Source organism: Prorops nasuta, unplaced genomic scaffold (genome assembly GCF_024137725.1).
Source record: "Prorops nasuta isolate Cenicafe-Biocafe unplaced genomic scaffold, Cenicafe_Pnas_1.2 PNAS00010, whole genome shotgun sequence".
In the NCBI taxonomy this organism is placed as follows: domain Eukaryota; kingdom Metazoa; phylum Arthropoda; class Insecta; order Hymenoptera; family Bethylidae; genus Prorops; species Prorops nasuta.
In genome coordinates, this window is record NW_027116807.1 from 4,034,845 (window position 1) to 4,054,438 (window position 19,594).

Genomic DNA, 19,594 nt, shown 5'->3' on the forward strand with positions numbered 1-19,594 from the left:
TATTGATATAAATTTTTATATTTTCAGCATATTCATTATAAATATAATGGCTTTTAAAGCGAATATTGACAGCTTTACTCAAAAACTAAGTAGCAGGATCAACTCCTTTCCCTAATCAGAGCATGATTCATGTATGAGTATTGAAAATATTTCACGTTTTCAACAGGTATTAAAAAGAAAGAAACATAGAAATGGCAAGGCATGACGGCATGGCATTCAAATGGCAAAAAAAATAGTAGCAATCCAGAAAAGTCAGATACAATCTGTGTCGAACGAGAAATAAATAATAAAAACCAAAGAGAAGAGAAATTATGTAGTAAAAATATATTTTACAATACTCTGTACAAGGCCTTATTTGAAGTAATATGAAGAAGTATATTATATTTTGTCGAATTTGAATCTTAATATGGAGCGCGAGAAGGAAAATGAATGGAAAAAATATATGTTAAAAGGCCATAGTAGGAGAGAATTAGAACTTCATAAAGAAACTCACATATTTATGATCAACCCAAAATAGAGGGGAGCTCAGACCGATCAATCGTAATTTTTCCTCGTGATCATGAGCAGTGCGTCGTTATAATACAATTATATTATACATAAAAAAATCACTGTATTTATATTTACATAAATTGATTCCTTCACAAGTCATTGCACTAAGATTGTACTACAGAAGTATGATAGCTGTAAAATGTATCACAAAAACTACAAAAATAAGAAAATGAATCACCGATGTTTGTTTCACGAATTATTATCGATGAATCGCACATTTTTTAACAAATTTTGTCATGAACGTTGCTGAATTACTGAGCCCCCAAAGTAAATAACACTAAACTGTATAACTTTAACATTAGACAACTTAAACGTATCTAAACTGCTCACTATTTAACTAAGTTATACAAAAATCGTTTAATTACTTTAAAACCATAAATTGTATATATATAATATATCGCGACGGTGGTTCTATGGTTCTTGTGTTCGTTTATTTTTTAATTAGAGCGTGTATACGTAGACGTGTCCATATGTGCGCGCTCGTGTTAAAGTCATCTCTCTTAAGGCAAATAGATTAATAAAGATATAAACGTTTAATCATACAAATATCTTATATACTGTATATAATTCATTCGATATTTCTACATAATGCTTAATTAAGAGTTTTATTAAAAAATTGTAGCTTAGTGTAGCTTAGTGTGTGATAAAGTACCTTCTTTCTCGTATATAAATATATATAACAAAAATAGATAATAATAGATATATGTATATACAATGGAGATACGTAAAATGTAATAAAGTAGATAAGTTCTCGTTTATAAGCTCTAACTTAGTTGCCTCGCGAAAAATTACTTAATATATAATCTAATGCTTGACCGTATATGATATTTACAAGTTCTTATAAAAAAGATAATGAAAATTATACAGTTTTCTTCTTTAAGAAATTTTCATAGAAACATTCATTACAAGTAGTTAATGCGTGAATCTTCGTATTAAAGCAAATAAAAGATTAACATTAATTAGCAAAATTCACGCATGACTAAGCGTCAAGACTGATCGTTCAAATTTTGTTACAAGTAACACGTTGATCATCCATCGTATTAAAAAATTGTAAGAAAAATGGGTCGCTTTAAATTACACTGAGCATAGAACTGCAATAATTTTCATTGATCCTATATAAGGAAACGAACCAGAGAAACATTTAGAGTTCATTGATAGGAAACCAATCGATCACTCCATGCAATTGCATCTGAAATTACTTTTTTAAGCAGCTGAGACTTTTATGAAGAGCCAAACTCTTTAAATTTATTCTCTAAAATTAAAAAATATTTAATTCATGCTTATATATATTTTTTAATGAGAATGTATCGTGTTTTGACACAAACACAAACAGAAAAAAAAATTAAAAAAACGAATAGCAAATCAAATGAAATTGTATAGAAGATTCGAGCTGGATTTGCGGATCGGTTTTATACAGACTTTTAGTATTGTTAAAAACTAAATTGCGTATTGAATGTTACACACAATATATTACATATAAGCGGTTTCATTCGTAATAACAATAACGTATGAGTAAACATGTAAGCTCGTTCTTGTTTTTAGAGCAACATAAAAATCGCTCGATCAATTTTTGCATCGCTCAAAGAGTCTGCCTTTCCGCAAGTTCAAACAAAATTTATCTCTTAGTTTCTGACTTGCGGAGCTCTTGACTTGAACTTTCGAAATAGCAAAACTGTCAAAGTTCCAGACCTTTTTTTATTTAACTATCATAAGTTATTTCGTCCTTCAGTCTGATTCTAATACGGTACATAAAGAAATGCCAATTAAAATATCCACTTATTTATTATCACATTCTAAAAGTTTCATATGTTGCATAATTCGATAAATCCTTACGAAAAATTGCATTGCTTTAAAAAATGCTTCAATAATTTTTAAAGATAATAGAAATATTGTTTTTATTTGTAATTTCTCTGTAATTTTGTTAAGTTATTTTGTGATAATCCTTATGATTAAAAATAGATTTTACGCGTGGTGAGATGGAATAGTGGTTTATGATGAAACGTCTCGTGTAAAAAAAGGCCTGTGATAAAAACTCCTGTATTCCATTAATGACTAGCTTAAGGTATTATGCATACATAGATCCCTGCTCATTTAGCATGAATATTTCAATGGCATTGCATAGTTCCTTAAAAAGTTTCTGTACTAGTTGCACATTTTCAGAGGATAAAATTGTTTTAATTATAGTTTGCACAAATTTTCATGTAAAACTTTAATATATCCTATTTATTCCCTTAATTTCATCTGCTATTTTGCATTTAATTACTGATTTAAAATCGTAAAAATATAGTTTCTTCTTTTCTGTATTATTTTTCTTTTTTTTAGATTAGTCAGGTAGATTTACGGTTTCTTTTGTATAAATCAATATACAAACGTTTGCAAAACTTTAACAGGATACATCGAAAACATCTGCAAAATAGCAAATCACTTTTATTCACAGGATACTTTGTCTTTTCTTACTATTAACTAAGTGATTTGAGTACTTCCTGCAAATTCTAGTGATCTCAATATTATGAAAACTGTTTCTAGAAAAAGCATGCATCTAGAAATTGTATTAAAAATTATACAATTGCAATTCCTCGTTTGCAGCAATAGGCAATAAATTTATATGGCTCTGGTATAATGTGCTTAATTAATTTATATCTTAAATTTTGACCAAAGCACCTATAACATAACGCTGCAGGAACAATATACAAACTAATAGTATATGTACAGATAGTTAATGTTCATATAGAAACAAAATTCGATAACCGGTAATATAAGAAATTCATGGATATTTTATGATAATCAACAATTAATTTCCACAATATTGTACATGGGACAGATAAAACATTCCGATAGCAATAATTTACTCGATTCGGATTTATCAAATATATCTGCATTCTGAAAAGCAGTTTAGGCTCTTCTGGAAAGATTATTCTAAAAATTTGGAAATTAAAATTGCAATTTAAGGGAAACATTTAAGATTCGTTGTACGAACAAGAGTTGAAATTTTCTCAGAATTATATATATACATATGCACTGTGTCTATATTAAAAAACAGAAAGAAAACGAATCAGTCGTGAAAGTACTTTTGGAAAATATTAAGAGAGAGAGAGATCCCCCAGAAACATTTAAGTTGTAGACATTGGTGTTAACAAACGGTAAGTAAAAAGATGTCTTAACATGAGAAGAATAACACCGTCAATAGATACGTGGCTAATAATTTGATTAATTTGACAGTGACGAGTCTATCAATCAACAAATGCCACATAATTTACTTATTGTAATAATCTAACATTAAAGTGTAGCTAGTTCCTCTCTCATCATAATGCACATTATATTACAAAAGTAATTAAATAGTTTTGTACATACTTTCAATAAGGGAGGGCTATAAAGATTTATATTTGACAGCTTCTTCAGTCAAATTAATATCGTCGAACGATATATATATATATATATATATATATACATATACACATATACATACATATATACATATATATACCCAAGTTTGATATTCTGTTATAACTTATAACGCTTTGCCAGAAAAAAAATCCTGGATATAGATGTTAGGCACACGATACGACTCAAAGGATAATAGCTTCAATAATAAGCTGCCTAAAAGTCGCATGATCAATTTAATTCAGATCTGGAAAGCGCTGTCATACTTTGAACTGAACAAATTTTCAGCTCTTTGTTCAAATTGGCTGGATACTTGGCAAGCACCTGAAGATATGAATTTGTATTGCACCACTTGTTCACTTTATACGTTTGACCTCTTTCGCGTGAGGTCTATTAAAGAAAGGAGCACGATGTTACCAAAGATAAACAACAGTTTTCGTGTCTCATTGCAGTGTGCTCGGTACGACCGTCACTTTACTATACTGTTCATCTGATGGGGCGCTAGTACACTGCGTCAAAGATTTGTCGCATCTGTCGTGTTGGCCTAAGGGTTTGTCTGGAATCGTAACGTAGCCAGAACTCTGTTTGTTAATGGGTAAAGTTTTGTCAACATCAACTTTGATATTTGTCTTTGTACTGCTGCCAGACCAATTCAATGGGTAAGTCGCCTGACTATCCTCCGAGGCCTCGCTGTCCTCCAAATCTGAAACAGATCCCTCATTTATGGGATTCTGATCCTGTAGCATTTGGAAAACTGAAGTTGTGAGCACATAAGGCTTGGACATTGCTTCTGTTACCGGTGCATTGTATGATTTGTGCTCAAGCTGCTTCAATGCAGGGACGTTAGTCTTCGTCAGTTCTGGAATCGCAGAAACTGCGATATATGGTTTCGTTGAGTCTTTGGAAGTCGGTTGCAACGTCGCGGAAGTCACAAAAGCAGAAACGAATGGTTTCTTGCAAGTATCCGTCAAAGACGTCGGTGCAAAGGAAGAAGGTATTGTCATTTTGCATTCTGGGCCTAGCGAGAATGGTTTCTTGGTCGGATCTATTATTCCAGTCTGCACATAAGGCTTGGAATTTTTGTCAAAAGCGGCTAAATTTTTCAAGTTATCAGCTTTAGTTTTGTTCGTCTCGATAAAACTTAAATTATCTAGATCCCTCAATGAAGATATGGCAGATTTTTCCTTATTTTTTTGCTCAAAAGCAGCAAGAGTTATATATGGGTTTGTGGCATTTGCAACCTTCTTGATAGGAATTAAAGATTCTTCGGCTGATTTCGATTTCACCTCATCAATTGACTTTGTTCTCAATGGACTTTTGTGGACAGTTCCTACGATACTGTAATTGCCAGCAGTAGATTCCTTAGGGACTGGACTTGGATCGCCCGACAGTTCTTCGGAAGAAGGCATACTGATGTAGCCTGTGGACGACCAAGTCTGCTGGGAAGTCGTGTAGCCAGTACTGTCTGTCAAATTCGGCGCTGACCTTGCTAGAGACAAACTATCACCCATAATTGGCTCTCCTGACTTTGCTACTTTTACATAGGCATCCCATCTAGTGGCTTCCGCTGCTAATCCGGGCCTGGAAGCACCGACATTCCTTTGTCGAAGATTCGAGGCCTCCCAAGCTGGTGCTGTTTCTAACAGTTTGTTCGGCGCTGGATCTATCTCCGTTCCACTGTCATTCGACACCTGAGAGTCTGACGTCAGTGATGACGTCACGGACTCCTGGCCGCTCGAGCAACCGCTGGAATCGGCTGAGGACTGTCTCACGTGTTGTTCGCCAACTTTTTGTAGCAGTTTCTGCAATAAACCAAATTAAAAAATAAATAATTCACTCATTATAAACGTTACAACTCTCGATAGCCTATAATACAATTGTAAATTATTCTACCATATTAGGAGCGAGACCTGGCGGTAGTTTCACTTCAACGTCTTGCATGGCCTTGCACTTGAGCCACATCCTACAAAATTGATAGTTCATAAAATTACCATAAGATAAAAGGCATTTAAGTGGGTAATTTAATTTACCTTTTTGACGTATAAGCCAAACAGAACAAAAACGCTACTCCACTAAGACTGCCAATGACCCAAATAATAACCCATACCCTAAACGATGGTCCTGTAATTATTTAATCAAAGGATAATTATAAATAAACGGTGCATCGAGTCAGAACGGTTAATAAGATATTTTGCGTATTAATACCATCACTGTAACAATTGCCTTCCCCAGGATCAGACCAAGGTCCCTTCAAATGATCATTATTTGACGCTATGTTAACTGCCCTAACACGAAATTGATAAAGCTTTTCTCTACCAACGGTCTTGCAGTCAGGTATTGGTAGTTGTGCCTCTGAATTCATAAAATTATTTCAATAAATAACAAGTTTTTATAATAATAACAAAATAAATACAAAAGATTAATGATATTGCTGCTCTGACACTGCGGTATAACAATGTATCCAGAATAGTCGGGTGTACATACCTGAACGTGTGCTGTTCTGGATTTTACCATCGTTGGAAGAGATCTCGTAATAATTAAGATATCCAGCAGAATTCTGCGGAGCTTTCCAAATAACAAAGACTTGGCTCGAATTCATGAACCTCACGTGAGGCACGTTAATTTTTCCAGGTACACCTATACCGGTAGACTTATAAATGGTTGGTGACTTAACACTACAGGAAACAGTGCAAGCTGCAACACTAATGCTGTAGTTTGTGTGAGCAAGAAGCCCTGTCAACTCAACGTAGTTTACTCTCTCGACCTTCTGCGAAAGTTCATTGTAGTAAACTTCGTAATAACGTAGAACACCATTCATGGCATCAGGTGGGTTCCACGTGACGAGCATTGTTGTATTAGTAACGTTAGTTATTTTAACGTCCTTAGGTGGGGTGATCGGTGCAGCTTCTAGTGTCGTGTTGTATAATGGATCGCTATGCAAGCTTTCCCCGCTCTTTGTAAGGACTGCCACGGACACCATGTAAGTTGTATAAGGCTTCAATCCATTTACAATTCCATGTATTGTGTGTGGATCTGCTCTAATCGTTGTATTCAGCTTGGGACCTTTACAATTGAAGTCATACGGCGACAAAATTGGACAATAATAGATGTTAAAACCTTCAACGATTCCTATTCGATCTGAACAATCCAATTTCCATCCTACTTCGATAAAATCTGACCCAATCCTGTTTATCCATACAGATTTCATCTTTCCTACAACCTTATTGTGGATTACAGTGCACGAAGCCCATACCATTCCACTGCTCGCCACTTTTGTATTAGCCGAAATTGCAAATTGGTACACTTTCTTAGGATCCGGAACCGTCATGTTATAAATAGTTGTTGTTTTCGATACATGCACCCAATCCAAATAACCCTGTAATATTATTTATTAGTCGATTGTATTCATCTCGATCAATCTATTGATAATCTACAAAGCAATTGGTAATGATATTGTACATACAGTACACTGATAAGGGCGATCACGCTCGTTATCACACCAAAATATTGTATAATTAACAATATCATTGGTTCCAATTGGAGGTTTCCACGACAGTTCGTACAAGCCTCCATCAAATGCAATTTTCGTAAATGCTATCGGTTCATGTGGCACTGTAAACAAATAAATTTTTCGACCATTAGTAACTTGTAAGCATACAAAAATGGGTAATTTATGCATTTTTTTTTAGATATCTCACTCTCTTGTCGGCTAGACACAAAAATACTGGCTTTTTCCTTATTTGTTCCTACAATATTTATTGTAACAATCTCAAAGCGATAACTATTGAAGCTGATGCCCTTGAATTTTGCATAAGCTCTTGTAGTTTCATTTGGTAACAAAGATATTTTGCGACCATTTTCTTCCACATAATTGATATGATACGTGAAGTTATCGCCATTTTCCAAGTATCGTGGTATTGCTTGCCAATACAAGTAAACATCTCTGTTAGCATTATTTTCGGCTATTTCAAAACTTCCAATATCAGTTCGAGGCGGCATTCCTGGCACTAAAAGTAATGAAATAATAGTTCAATTATTATATTTTTATAAACAGAAAGTAATTAGGCGGCAATTTAAAATAAACTGTTTGATACTGACAATAACATTGTGATATACTGAAACATTTCTTTTTTATATAAGACTGTAGGTCTATTATAATTAGTTAAAATAATTTCGTTGATAAATTAACTTACACCTCGGTGGTGTCCTGAAGGTTACATCACTGAACTGACTCCATTTATCTTCACCAACTGCTACAGCGCTTTTCATAAACACTCGAACATCGTAACCAGTATTTGCATATTCCAAATTTGTAAGGTTGAAATATCGATTTGACGTTTTAACATCATTAGTAATATTAATAACCTGGAAATAAATACATTTTTTAGTCCGATATTTATTGACTACCTATCCTGATTTTTCTTAACAATTTTAAATACCTTCCAAGTTTTTTTATGATCCCATTGATTCTGATACGTCACCCTATGATGCAATCCAGGTGGAAAGTTTTGCATTGGATATGAAACGTTCCAATGCAAAAGAGCACTGTCCGATGTTTTATTTACAACCGATAAATTAGTTGGTTTTGCCGGTATAACTATAACAGAAATATGTTATCAATAAAAACTGATTATTAAAACAGGTAGTCCTAAATAAAAATTAATCAATTACCATTAGCATAATGGTGAATTTTATGCTGTATACTGATATTTCCTAGAACATTTTTCACATTCATCTGAAAAGTATAATATTCGTATGCCTGTCTATATATAGGATCTGTTGTAGCATCCCAAAAACACATATTTGCTGAAGTTTGATTCTGTGGGCATGGATGCACTTTTCTTCCTGTGATACCAGGTAATTTGAATGCAAGACTAAATCTTGTTGTTACATAGTTTTGCACAGGTACCCATGTACAAGTCAGATTCTCCCAATTATGGGATATGCATGTAAAGTTTTCAGGTGCTTGTGGTTTAACTAAAAAAATAGCAGTCGTACTCAATTACATCTCGTAACATTCTTCTTGTATTCTGTTTCTTAAAAATTTGTACCTTGCATTCGGAAACATCACCCGGGTGCACTCATGGGACCTTGATATGACTTGGCGCCGTAGATAGTATATAGCTGCAAGTCGCAACGAGGTTCTCCGAGTGCATCTTGGTGGTTTTTCCAAATGCAAGTTTATTAAAATAAATAAACAGTCTCAATGACAAAGATTGTGCTTTTAATTCCTTGATAGGGCATTAAAAGAAAAATAAATACTTTATCTGATATCCAATTATTGACAATTAATTTGATAAATATATAAACGGTAGCTCCGTAGTCGTTTTATCTAGAATTTTACTTAATCATAAATTCTAGAATATTATAGTAACACAGCCACAATTGTATTGACGGCAAATGAATGCCGCTCTTGTTGTCGCGGTATACATTTTAACCTATACTGATAACATTGAATGGCGATCTTTATAGCGAATTTCACATAGCACACTTAATTGCAATGATACAAGGAAACTTAAGCTTTGCTACTTTCTCTTGTATCACTTTATATAATAACTATATTTATCGACGATTTTATTAATTATGAAGAATATAGTATTCACACACATCCACACACACACAATAATAAATCATTAATACTTACATCCAATTACAACCTTATTTAAACAAACTGCCTCGTCAGGTTTGAAATAATCTTGCAATCTCAATTTGCAATAATACATGTCTTCGGCAGGTGGAGGTTTTGTAACATCTAGAGAGATTGTAGTTTCATTTACAGTTTTAATATATTCTGCTTCCATTCTTTTCTTATTTCTGAAGAAAACCAAATCGGATGCATTTTTGCCAGGATACACAGCATCTATGGAAGTCTTATTTAGTATGCACAGAATCTGAAGAGATTTTCCATACTCAAGAACAATATCTCCTTGTGGCCAAGTTTCTATTAAAAAAAAAAAATATTCATATAACATTTGTAATAAAATAATAATTATCAAATAAAGCTTTTATATTTATTTCTATTCAACTTGAATTTATTCATGTACAGCATGTAGTTATGAGTCTTAGTTTGAACTGTACTCTTGCATTAAATATAGGTATATGTATTTAGCTCAACACTAGAATCCCAAAAAGATAGATAAGAAATACATGGTATTTATATCACTGGCGTATCAAAATTTTGCCAGATAAATACAAGCAGTATCTCATGGACATTTCCAGAATAATTTGATAAAAGGCATTCGATAGAAAAAAAAAACAAGTTAAGCAAATTAGATAAAAACAGGGATACTTACTTCCATGAGTTTTTAAACCTGGCGCACACTCATTAGAGTCTGCACTACACACTGTTGCTAACATTAAGCTGATAAACAAAACACAGAAAGTCCTCCAGGCATGATTCTTCCAATGGGCATCACCCCTTTGCCCAAGTTTAAAAGTACTTTTAGCAGTAATTACATTTAACAATTTGAAACATTCACTAAAATATGACCAATACATAGTAATAATATTGTGATTCTTAGAATCCATTGTATCATGACAATGAGGTGAACAATCATTTTTTCTATGTAGTGGCTCAAAACACTTGTCAAAAGACATGGTATTATCTGATAGCCTGCATTCTTTTAAATTTTTTGTTTGAACAAAAGTATTTTGTTCACACTGTTGCACATTATTCTTTGTAGTGTGATCTCTACTCCTTAATGCTGCAATGCTGGGACAAGTTTCTTGTATATGTGGCATGCCCCGCATGTCTATAGTTTTGTCAATAGCATCTCGCAAAACACTTGAATTTGTCGGTGGCAATTGATGCATTTTATGACGAGGTCTTCCGATATGTACTCTGACAAAAAACATTTTGTGCTCCCATCACTGAAAATTAATGATATTTATATAACTAAATATTGACAAATATGAAGTTAAGATCAACTATTCATGAAGCTTGGTAAGCTACTAGGGAACATTTTATCAGGATATAAATTAGCAACCTAGAGTAGTATACACACACACATACAAGGAGGAAATTAATCCTCACTACTGAATTCTTTTATAACATTTGACCCAAGAACATAAATTTCCTACATATTCTATGAATTGACATATTACACTTCTTTCATAGACCATAATTCATAATACATACCATTCATTCATTCCATATTTGTAAAACCTAGCAAGTTAATTTCTAGTATAAAATAGGACAATTTATTCGTGCAATTATAAGCAGTAAAAAAAGAGAGATTTAAAATGAACTCCATAAATAAATAACTCAAACTCACTTCACAAACACTTCATTTAATTCCATTTCCTATACTCTATTAAGACAATCAAAATTAATCATAATTCTGCTACACATTTAATAAAAATAAATGATTTTTAAGAAACTTCTTTATCTATTTCAATGAATAATCTAAAATCTATAAATAAGATAAGTATTAGAGCATACACATACTTATATAGTACATAAGATAAATAAAGCTTTCTCCTTCCCTGTACTACATATATATATATATAATAAACATTAACAGTTTCCAAGATGCAGGCGTTTTGACACATATAAGAAAGACTTTTAATTCAAATAAGTTTTTGTGTGAATTCAACTCAAAAACAAGTTGTTCACCCAAATTTTTGAACCCTTTAATAATAGCTTTATATTGTAACAAAGAGTAAATAAATGATTAACTATTCTGACAATATATTATCAGTAAAATCAGTGTAACAATTCATTTGAGCAAAAAAAAACAAGCCTATATTATACAAAGGAATAAGTAATTATAATAAACGAATAATTAGCCATAAAAAGATGATAGTAACAAGTAATCTAGCTTCAATTAAAAAAGCTTGATTATAAATTTAGACAAACTATAGTATGATTCAAAAGAATTAGGTAGTTACTGAATTAAATAATTTCACATGTCAAAAAAGTAATATTTTTTTTCAGAAGAAAATGTAAGTATTTTTGGAGGAAAAAATAGTTATTGAATAAAGCTAATAAGAACAGTAATTGATAAAAATTTGTAAATATATGTAATAAATATAGTTAATTTCCTTATAGGAAAAGACACTAGTAATTTAAAGATCAAAGCATTTTGAAACTCAATAATTAAGATTTTCGGATGTTGCGAATAGCGTTCAGTCCGTACAACTTATTACAATAAGCGTTCCTCAGCATCAAACCTTTCAGCCTGTGTAACTTTCCATGTGTGCTGCGTGTCTACGCTTAAGGTTTCTTGAATGTGTATGTATGTGTACGAATACCAGTTAAACGCACTCACAAACACGCCCCTGCGCACCCCGCTCATCAAACACACACAACACACAATGAAGCGCACACATACAAAACAATGCGTAGCTCACAAATACGACAAACACAATGACAAATTCACTGTGATTTATAGGAAAATTAAAAATTTTTTTGTTATATATGCTAGTAAATCTGAATGTAGTAAAAGTAGATTACATATATACACACACGTGTATATATTTAGGTAGAGGTAAAATAAAGGCTAAGAGAAAAGTCTGCTCCGAAAGGAAGCTAATTTCGTGGAATTGCCAACTGTACGTTTTCCTATTAGAGGTTTGGCAAAGGTATGTGGGAAAAGGATTTTGCGTTATAAAACTGATGAAAAACATAAAAAGTGCTTACCTTTTGCAATCTGGCAATTTTCCATAGATTCCTCATTGCATTTCCATGAATCGTCAATCTCAGGGGTCGGAAACTCTCCTCTTAATAAAAGTGAGGCATTTGTGCAAACGCCATCTGCAGAGGGTACGTCCAATAAAAGGAATTAAAAGTAATGTATATACATTTTCATGTATAAGGTGTCTCTTTCGAAAATCACCAAAGAGAAAAAATTCGTGATAAATCCCTATAATTTGTTCTTTAAATTCATACATTTTAAAGCAAATTAGAACATAATTTAAAAAAAGCTGTACGCTCTCTCAACACATATTTAAAGAAAGATAAATTTCATTTCACAGAATTATTATCATTATATGACTCTTATCGTGTAAAAGTATAAATTATTACAAATTAAATTAGGTGCAACTAATACCAGATATTTTTATAGTTCATTTTTAATTATATTACATTATGGTAGCTACTCATATTATGATTTATATTTAACTTTATCGCATAATAAAGAAGCGTCTTTTAATCTGATTCATTCTTCGTTAAAAATATTATTTGGAAAGGCAGTATGTTATGTTATTTATAAAAAGTCTATATGCACCGATGTTTTTATTTGTATAATTTCATAAATTATATTACCTTGCGTCAAAGACTCACGAGCCATAGCATGAGAAACGCAAGTTCTCATGCGATCACTGCACTTGCATTTGCAAATTGTAGGTTAAGCATAGACCGCCGTTAGCTGTGGTTGTTAGATAGAATTGGTGGTTGGTTATTATCACTGGTTATAGTGGCTAGTAGCTAAGAACACCATATGCGGCTAATGTGGTTTATGTGGTATGGGGAAAGGGAGACTGCCCGCTGCAGTTACGTATGTATATACATTTAATTTAATATATACATTAAATGTAAGCGATTAACGCCACCTGCGAACCTTCCTTCCTCTAAAAACTATCAGAAAACCGTATTATTAAAGGAGAGTTGCCGACCCCTGGTCAATTCTCTTATTCTCCTCCGTTCTCTTCTATTATTTCACTTCCACATCGTTCAACCAACCTCCGCCCACCTTCCTTGGCTTCCACCACACTAAATCGACAAATACACAAAATAGAATCTAGTTTCACTTGCGGGCAGCAGAATATGCCTAGCCAGGATGAAAAGTCAATTCTTATGTCTAGCTCTATAGCACGAGTTTCTTAAAATCACCTAGACTCACTTGGTGAAATTACCTGTGATGAAACTTTTTATTAAGGAAAAACCTCTGTTTACATTCAATTCAGCTCAGAGTGCTCACTCGGTCCTCGGAATCAAGTGTTATGTTATATCGTGTATACTAACACAAAATAGAATGTGTAAAATGGTGTAAAATAAGTCCGATCAATCGCCAAGTTTACCAATATGGCGGTCACTAACCACTTTATCTCTCCCATATTACGCAACTTTCATACCTTTCTGACAACAACTGAATTTTTTCTCGAAAAATCCTATATCATTTTCTTTGATGATCATTAACCCTTTATTCCTACAGGATTGTGTTTTTACCAATTATTGATCAATCAATTATCAACTAGATCCTTTGGTCAGGTTGCCATCTCTGTGACGTCACGCGATACGTCAAGCGCTGTATATGTACATATATATTCTTAGAAATAAAGGCGCAGGTTTATTGTTAACACGATAATAAAACAGAACTCTAGATTCTTAAAAATCATTCAGCTACTCCTTATCGCTTCTATTTTTGCAAATAATGTGTTATCTCGTCCTTGAGCTTCTTCCTATAACTATAATAAAAACCACTTTCTTGAAAACGGAAATCCCCTCCAATCGTAAAAATAATGATAGATCGTAAAGCAGTTGTTTTTTATTTCTATTCTAACTGGTAAAAGTTAAATTTGCATAAATTGCCGTTCCTCCGTGCTGAATAGCTTTGTTTCAACAATATACCACTGCATATGTACAGTTTCACTTGCCTAACAAACAAATACAAAACTACGATCGCATTATTTAATGCATATTTATTATTTTGTTATACATATTTCAACAACAATATATAGCGATAGTATATAATATTATTCATAATAACAATATTCATTTTTATTTCAAATTATCATTACATATGTATACCAGAAGTCATATATTTGCAATGTATAAATAAAGTCACAGTTTAGCTTCGTTCTATAATAAACATAAAAGAACACGTTTCACAATTTGATTATTATATTAATGAAAATGTTGCCAAATCTTGAGAAATGTTAAATATATATATAAAAAATGTTAAGTTTTCGTAATCGAGGAATACTAAAATCGATGAGCGACTTAAATTATTAGAAAAATCATTGCAAATATTGTTAATATTCCTAGTTAACCAGTTGAGGACGGGTTTGGCTATAATAATGGCCACTTAAAAACTCGGCTGTTCTATGCAAGGATTCATTCCATATACGAGCGCATTTTCTGCAAAGGATCAATTTCAACAGAAAATCCCTGTCCTCTAAAGGTTAAATATTTGGCAAGTGTTTTAAAGAGTTGAAATAGTCTATTCCTTATGTGTTAAAATGTATAACGGATGTAGGTTTTCATTTATACATATATAATATATATCAAGACACAATAAACATTGAATACTATACAATACATATTATATGTATAATATCCAAATGTCTCAATACTAACAAATTATATATTGGAAAAATATATAGCATTGTATTAAGAACCATGTTCTGGCAAGAAATGTGAATAATCTTCCAATTATAGATACGTCTTCTTTACGAGTTTAATTATTAATATCTAAAAACTTAGATTTGTTTTAGAATATCATAAATATCGTATAAGGTGTATACCATAAAAAAATTTGTCTTATGCTGTAATTAAATATAATAATATTACATTAACGCTTAAATTTTTTATCTTTGTAGTCTTGAGATAATGTATATAAATATTTACATTAACGCTAATAAAGGCTTTTAAACTTTATCCTACAAATATACAGGTTCCGCATATAAATTTATAAAAAATAAACATGATGGTTATTCAAAATGATTAAACTATATAATCCTTGCAAATACAATTGGTGTTTTGTATCATTCATATAGGAAATACAATAAATTGATTGCTTAAGCGAATAACGGAGAATTACGATTTCTCCGAAAAATGCTGTGCTGTGGATTCATTAACTTCATTCTTACAGCATTAAGCAAGAATTTATTGCTATTAGACAGTTTGCTACAACAGTAAGCTCTAACTGGTCGCAGTTAATTTATAATAATCCAGTAATCTAGTTGTAGCTTCAATTTCATATCTTTAAAAATTACTATATTTACTAATCGGAATTTCCTTGCTAGAAATTGTTAATTCGAAATATAATTTAGTCCAAAATTTCTATTACCGGGAAGTTTCCGCAAAAATTACGGTGAAAAAATTGTTGCTGTAGCAATAAGTAACAACTTTTGCTATTATTAAGTATAGCAGCAAATCCGAATTCATTTCTATATGATTATAAACAACGATGATTATCGTGAGATCTGAACATATAACATTTAATGCAAATGTATAGGTATTCATCAGTATTTCGTGCCAAAAGTGATTATTGTTACCGTCGCTAAATTAGTAAAAAAATATACTCTTTACATTTAGTATTGTAATGAGCAAACTGCGCAATATTGCTCTAAGTTCTGCAATGTTTAACATTGAGATATTGGGAAGAGGTTGACACTACTAAAGAACGCTAGAAGTTTACAATCATTCTTCCATCTCCACATATATCTATCTATCATTAAAATATTCTCATCACGAACATTAGAATTGTAGCGTGATTCTTGAATGAAAGTTATTGAACGATTAACAAGTTTTCTGAGTAATTTCTTTTGTTAATACATACGTTTTATATTTAATCAATTATTTTTAACGATATAATTTTAGAGAGATTTGAAGATATCTTTATATCATTAAAACGATGATCCCTTTTCCTATTATCGATAGATTTATATCGTTAAGTTATATAGTGAACCGATCTGGATTAATGTGAAAGCTGCCTTTAATAATGACAAAAATGTACAAGGAGTTACATAGATCCTTATAGGGTCAAAACCAATTTTTTTAAATAAGTTTCATTTAGTAAACTGAAGTTTGTGGAAATGTCAAATTAAAAATTTGGAAAAATCAAAATTTTGTAACGTATCCAAGTGGCAAAACCTTAATCACTACCTGCAATTAATATTTCTGTTTATGTGTTTTAATTTAAATTTCACATTTCCGATCCAGCGATTAATAATTCAAATTATTTGAAATAATAGGTCTGTTAGTTTTCGTTGTACTATCAAATTGATGCAATTAGTTAAATTGGTAAAAGCACATGTTTTTTCATTCCAACTTATTGCATTAATGTAGCAAAAAATAACACACCTAATATCCTGTACAATCTTCCAGATAGCATAAATCATTCAAGAATATTACTTTACTATTATGTGCCAGCATACTGTAGCTGTGAAATGCTATAGACAAACCTGAATCTAAATAAAATATTTAAAATTATAGCATTATTTTAGTATACAATATAACGTACATCGAATGCCGTCATTAATAATAAAAAAAATTTAATATAATACAATTATACGTGGATTCTATCAAAAATATTGCCGCACAAAATGATAACATAACAAGTTATCAGATTCATTGCAAATATGGAAAAAGCTGAGTTAAATTATGCTATAGTTGGGTGTGTTGCTTTATTCAGTCTCTGTGACATTATGCTATTGGATAGTTATCTGGGCTCTTACTAAGTTTACTCTAGGATCCCTGTAACACCTTTTTATAATTTATTAACAAAACAGCTATCATTAAACTTTGATCCGTATTATAATTTATCGCATGTAAAACGTATTGAAGTTATATTAATATTACTTAAGACATTATGTAATCAACTTATACACTCCATATCCCAAAATGAAAAAGGCTGTTAAGTGCATCTGCTTCTTTGGTTGAATATATAAGAATACTTATACTTAATTATTTAATTGACATACATACATATTTAATGTAAATTTTAGTTTTAGTAGATTTTTTCAATATGCAATTGACAACTGAAAGCTCAAATCTCAATCATTATCATAGCTATTGCATTCCAACTTTAGTTTTCTTCTCATAACCTTCTACAAGGTTTCGAGAAATTTGATAATAAAAAAAATAATAATCAAAACTTTAGTTTTCATGCCAAAAAGCTGAATTCTGATATCAAGGCCACAACATTTTTTATGAAGTTAACTTATAAAAATGAGATCCCCTTTTTTGCCTCATAAAAAATGTTAACAATGAACACACATTTTACTTCATTGGTATTAACAGGCATTTACAATCGTGTTTGCTAATAAATATAGTAATTAGTACTTTTCATTTGCATATTAGTAGCTATCAGTCAGCAAGTATTAGCTCTTTTAAGCTCTTCTCTTTTTGGATGAGCAGCAATTCAAGGAAAAAGAGCCTCGAACTTTCTTACGTTTGGGTCGCGCACCCGTTTCGTGCAAACTCAACAAATGCCTGCTTAAGGTGTTCTCAGCAATCGGTTGAACACATATTTGGTCGAGCGTGAGATTACTCTATAATGAATTTCACATAAATTTATCACCTTTGGAAAGGTCAGGGTCTTTTTATTTTGCTTGCTTGTCTCTTTATTTTATCGAAAAAGTAGAACACATGGCGCAAGGCACAATATTTCCGAGCTATCACACGTGTTAGAAAATATTAATTCCGTCAATCAATTTTTATCGCCATAAGAAAAAAAAGCAGACAAAGTATAGAGAGTTAGCACCAGTATAATATTGTTATGAGTGAGTACTCTTTACGGATTGTTTTCTGGAATTTGTAAAAATTTAAATGAAAAATATCAATAGTCGTATGTCACTTAAATCTTTTTATATAAAGACTTTGAAAGACTTATTGAAAAATATAACTCATGATAACAGTCTTTGAAAGTCTTGTGATGAAAATCGTCTTGACTAATCTTAAGATAAAGATATTAAAATACTTGTACAATTAAAGTATGAATATAAAATTGAATACTTATCTCCTACTATCTATAACAAAATCAACGCTATAACATGAAACTTATAATCAAACGCCGATTTTGAGTACCTTCAATTCAGTAATTGCTGTGTATATAAAATTTATATATAACATTATCACAATTGGAAAAAAAATCCGAATGTGCTTAAAATTTGAGAACGGTTGATTTATACTATCAAACTCTGTATAAAATATTATACAATAACGTACCAATTACATGAAATACACGGTTATCTTTTCTTTATATTAACGCGATCCAACGATAATAATTGCTTCTTTTTATTTTAATGGTATTACTTGATCATCTTTCATCAGTTTTGTTCCATTTTCGGAAAATGACTTGATTATCTATTGTCTCATCCACTTTTATAATATACTCACGGTTATACTTTGATGCTATTTTTCTCAGACTACTAAGGTTGTTATGCAGAGATACAACGGTATAGCATTAGTCACGAACAGAATAATGTTAATTCGGGCTTGTTATTAGAATTAGTTAATTTTAGATGTTCATATCGTAGAGATGTGGAGGGGAACCTACCACAGAAGGCATTTGGCAGCCTCTTCGCACTAACAGACGTACAGAGGGTCCACCATTACGTATTATCTCAATGGCCTCTGTATGCGTCATATTTTTGGTATTGATGCCATTTATCTCAATAATTTGATCTCCGATCTAAAATAACAACGTGCATTTGGTAAACCTATCCTGAAGAAAAATGAACTATGCAGCAACTTACTCGCAATCGATTGTCCATGGATGCAGGACCGTTTTCAGCTATCTGTAAAACGAACAGTGGCATATTTTGGAATTCTCGACCTCCTCTAATGCTAAAACCAAAGCCACGCGTACCCCGAGTTAATTCTACTGCGTGGTACTGTCCTCCATCACCGTCTCCAGTCGGCTCATCCTGCAAAACAACGAATACTCGTGGTTTATTATTTCTATTTAAACATAAGAGATTTGTTAAAATTATACAT

At 31.8% G+C, this 19,594-nt stretch overlaps 3 protein-coding genes across 7 annotated transcripts in view; 1 reads left to right on the top strand and 2 right to left on the bottom strand.

Annotated features, from left to right (window-relative positions):
- On the bottom strand, window positions 1-13,422 carry LOC136776836 (uncharacterized). Its single transcript, XM_066732714.1, has 14 exons — window positions 13,196-13,422; window positions 12,572-12,685; window positions 10,224-10,800; window positions 9,575-9,871; window positions 8,602-8,907; window positions 8,370-8,527; window positions 8,124-8,295; window positions 7,629-7,937; window positions 7,394-7,542; window positions 6,415-7,306; window positions 6,136-6,282; window positions 5,961-6,051; window positions 5,824-5,893; window positions 1-5,732 (listed from the first exon to the last, which is right to left on the bottom strand). Exons 3-14 carry the CDS (start codon window positions 10,783-10,785, stop codon window positions 4,374-4,376), a joined length of 4,512 nt encoding a protein of 1,503 aa, XP_066588811.1. The 5' UTR covers window positions 10,786-10,800; window positions 12,572-12,685; window positions 13,196-13,422; the 3' UTR covers window positions 1-4,373.
- Window positions 12,673-19,594, top strand: part of LOC136776843 (rho guanine nucleotide exchange factor 3-like) — a 20,384-nt gene continuing 13,462 nt past the window's right edge. Inside the window, exon 1 of the mRNA XM_066732728.1 lies at window positions 12,673-12,719. The gene's annotated coding sequence lies outside the window, so the exon portion shown is untranslated. The remainder of the gene's footprint in view (window positions 12,720-19,594) is intronic.
- Window positions 13,439-19,594, bottom strand: part of LOC136776837 (membrane-associated guanylate kinase, WW and PDZ domain-containing protein 1-like) — a 10,594-nt gene continuing 4,438 nt past the window's right edge. For 2 of the 5 annotated variants that reach the window (XM_066732716.1, XM_066732717.1), the window contains exons 9-11: window positions 19,354-19,524; window positions 19,155-19,289; window positions 13,439-18,147 (exon numbers count right to left, since the gene is read on the bottom strand). In XM_066732716.1, coding sequence (XP_066588813.1) covers window positions 17,986-18,147; window positions 19,155-19,289; window positions 19,354-19,524 — 468 coding nt within the window. In that variant the 3' untranslated portion in view covers window positions 13,439-17,985. Of the gene's footprint in view, window positions 19,290-19,353; window positions 19,525-19,594 lie in introns of all 5 variants that reach the window. The other 3 variants (XR_010823159.1, XR_010823158.1, XM_066732718.1) reach the window with 3 other exon arrangements.

What these genes read in the sequence shown, in the direction of transcription:
- LOC136776836 (XM_066732714.1), bottom strand. Translation starts at nt 10,785, where the DNA reads ATGTTTTTTGTCAGAGTACATATCGGAAGACCTCGTCATAAAATGCAT. An exon ending in AAATAAGGTTGTAATTGGAT is followed by an intron (nt 8,908 to 9,574) that starts GTAAGTATTAAT and finishes CTATTTTTTTAG; the next exon opens with TTAAACCACAAGCACCTGAA. An exon ending in CTTCAGGACACCACCGAGGT is followed by an intron (nt 7,938 to 8,123) that starts GTAAGTTAATTT and finishes CATTACTTTTAG; the next exon opens with TGCCAGGAATGCCGCCTCGA.